Genomic DNA, 930 nt, shown 5'->3' with positions numbered 1-930 from the left:
ATGGATGCTGAATTCAATGGAACATTTATAACTCTTGGTGGCTTTGTAGACGTGGACAAATATGGATATATTTACTTTGTCATCTTGTTGACACTATATATTATCATCCTCTGCTCTAACTGCACCATTATATGTCTAATCTGGATCCACAGGAACCTTCATGAGCCTATGTACATTTTCATTGCTGCTTTGTCAATCAACTCTGTTTTGTTTAGCACTGTTATCTACCCTAAACTTTGCATTGACGTCTTATCTCAAAAACAGACCATTTCTTATTCTGCTTGTATGTTTCAATATTGTATCTATAATTCTCTAGGTCCTTCAGATGTCTTACTGTTGTCAGCCATGGCTTATGACAGGTATGTGTCTATCTGCAAACCTCTGCAGTATCCAACTATCATGGGAAAAAGAACGGTCATTGTCCTCTTGATTTTGGCCTGGTTTCTACCTGCAAGCCAGCTTGCAGTTGGAGTTTTAATTATGTTTAAACAAAAAATGTGCACTTTTACTACAGGTGGATTCTGGTGCAACAATTCAGTCCACAGGCTTTACTGTGTAAAATCAACATTTCTTACAGTTTATGTTTTGATTTTCATAATAGGTATTGTTGTTATTCCCGTGATGTTCATCCTTTTTACGTACATAAAAATATTTCAAATAACTTATCAAAGTAGCGTCGAAGTGAGGAAAAAAGCTATAGAGACATGTTTACCCCACCTGATGGTTTTAATCTGCTCTTCTAGTTTAGGTGCATTTGATGCTATGACCGATCGAATGGAGTCAAATCTTCCAAAAAGTATACTTTTAGTAATCACTTTTCAAATAATTGTGTTTACTCCTTTGTTCAATCCAATCATATATGGAGTGAAAATGAAAGACATTTCCAAACACATCAAAACATTGTTTTGTCAGGTCAAACCCCTGAAATAA

General features: G+C 35.3%; 1 protein-coding gene across 1 annotated transcript; it reads left to right on the top strand.

Moving 5' to 3' along the window:
• LOC133659204 (olfactory receptor 10AG1-like) lies at window positions 1-930 on the top strand. The gene has a single exon (XM_062061941.1). It carries the CDS (start codon window positions 1-3, stop codon window positions 928-930), a length of 930 nt encoding a protein of 309 aa, XP_061917925.1.

This window comes from Entelurus aequoreus, linkage group LG10, assembly GCF_033978785.1.
Source record: "Entelurus aequoreus isolate RoL-2023_Sb linkage group LG10, RoL_Eaeq_v1.1, whole genome shotgun sequence".
Classification (NCBI taxonomy): domain Eukaryota; kingdom Metazoa; phylum Chordata; class Actinopteri; order Syngnathiformes; family Syngnathidae; genus Entelurus; species Entelurus aequoreus.
This window is presented reverse-complemented; position numbering and strand designations above follow the sequence as displayed.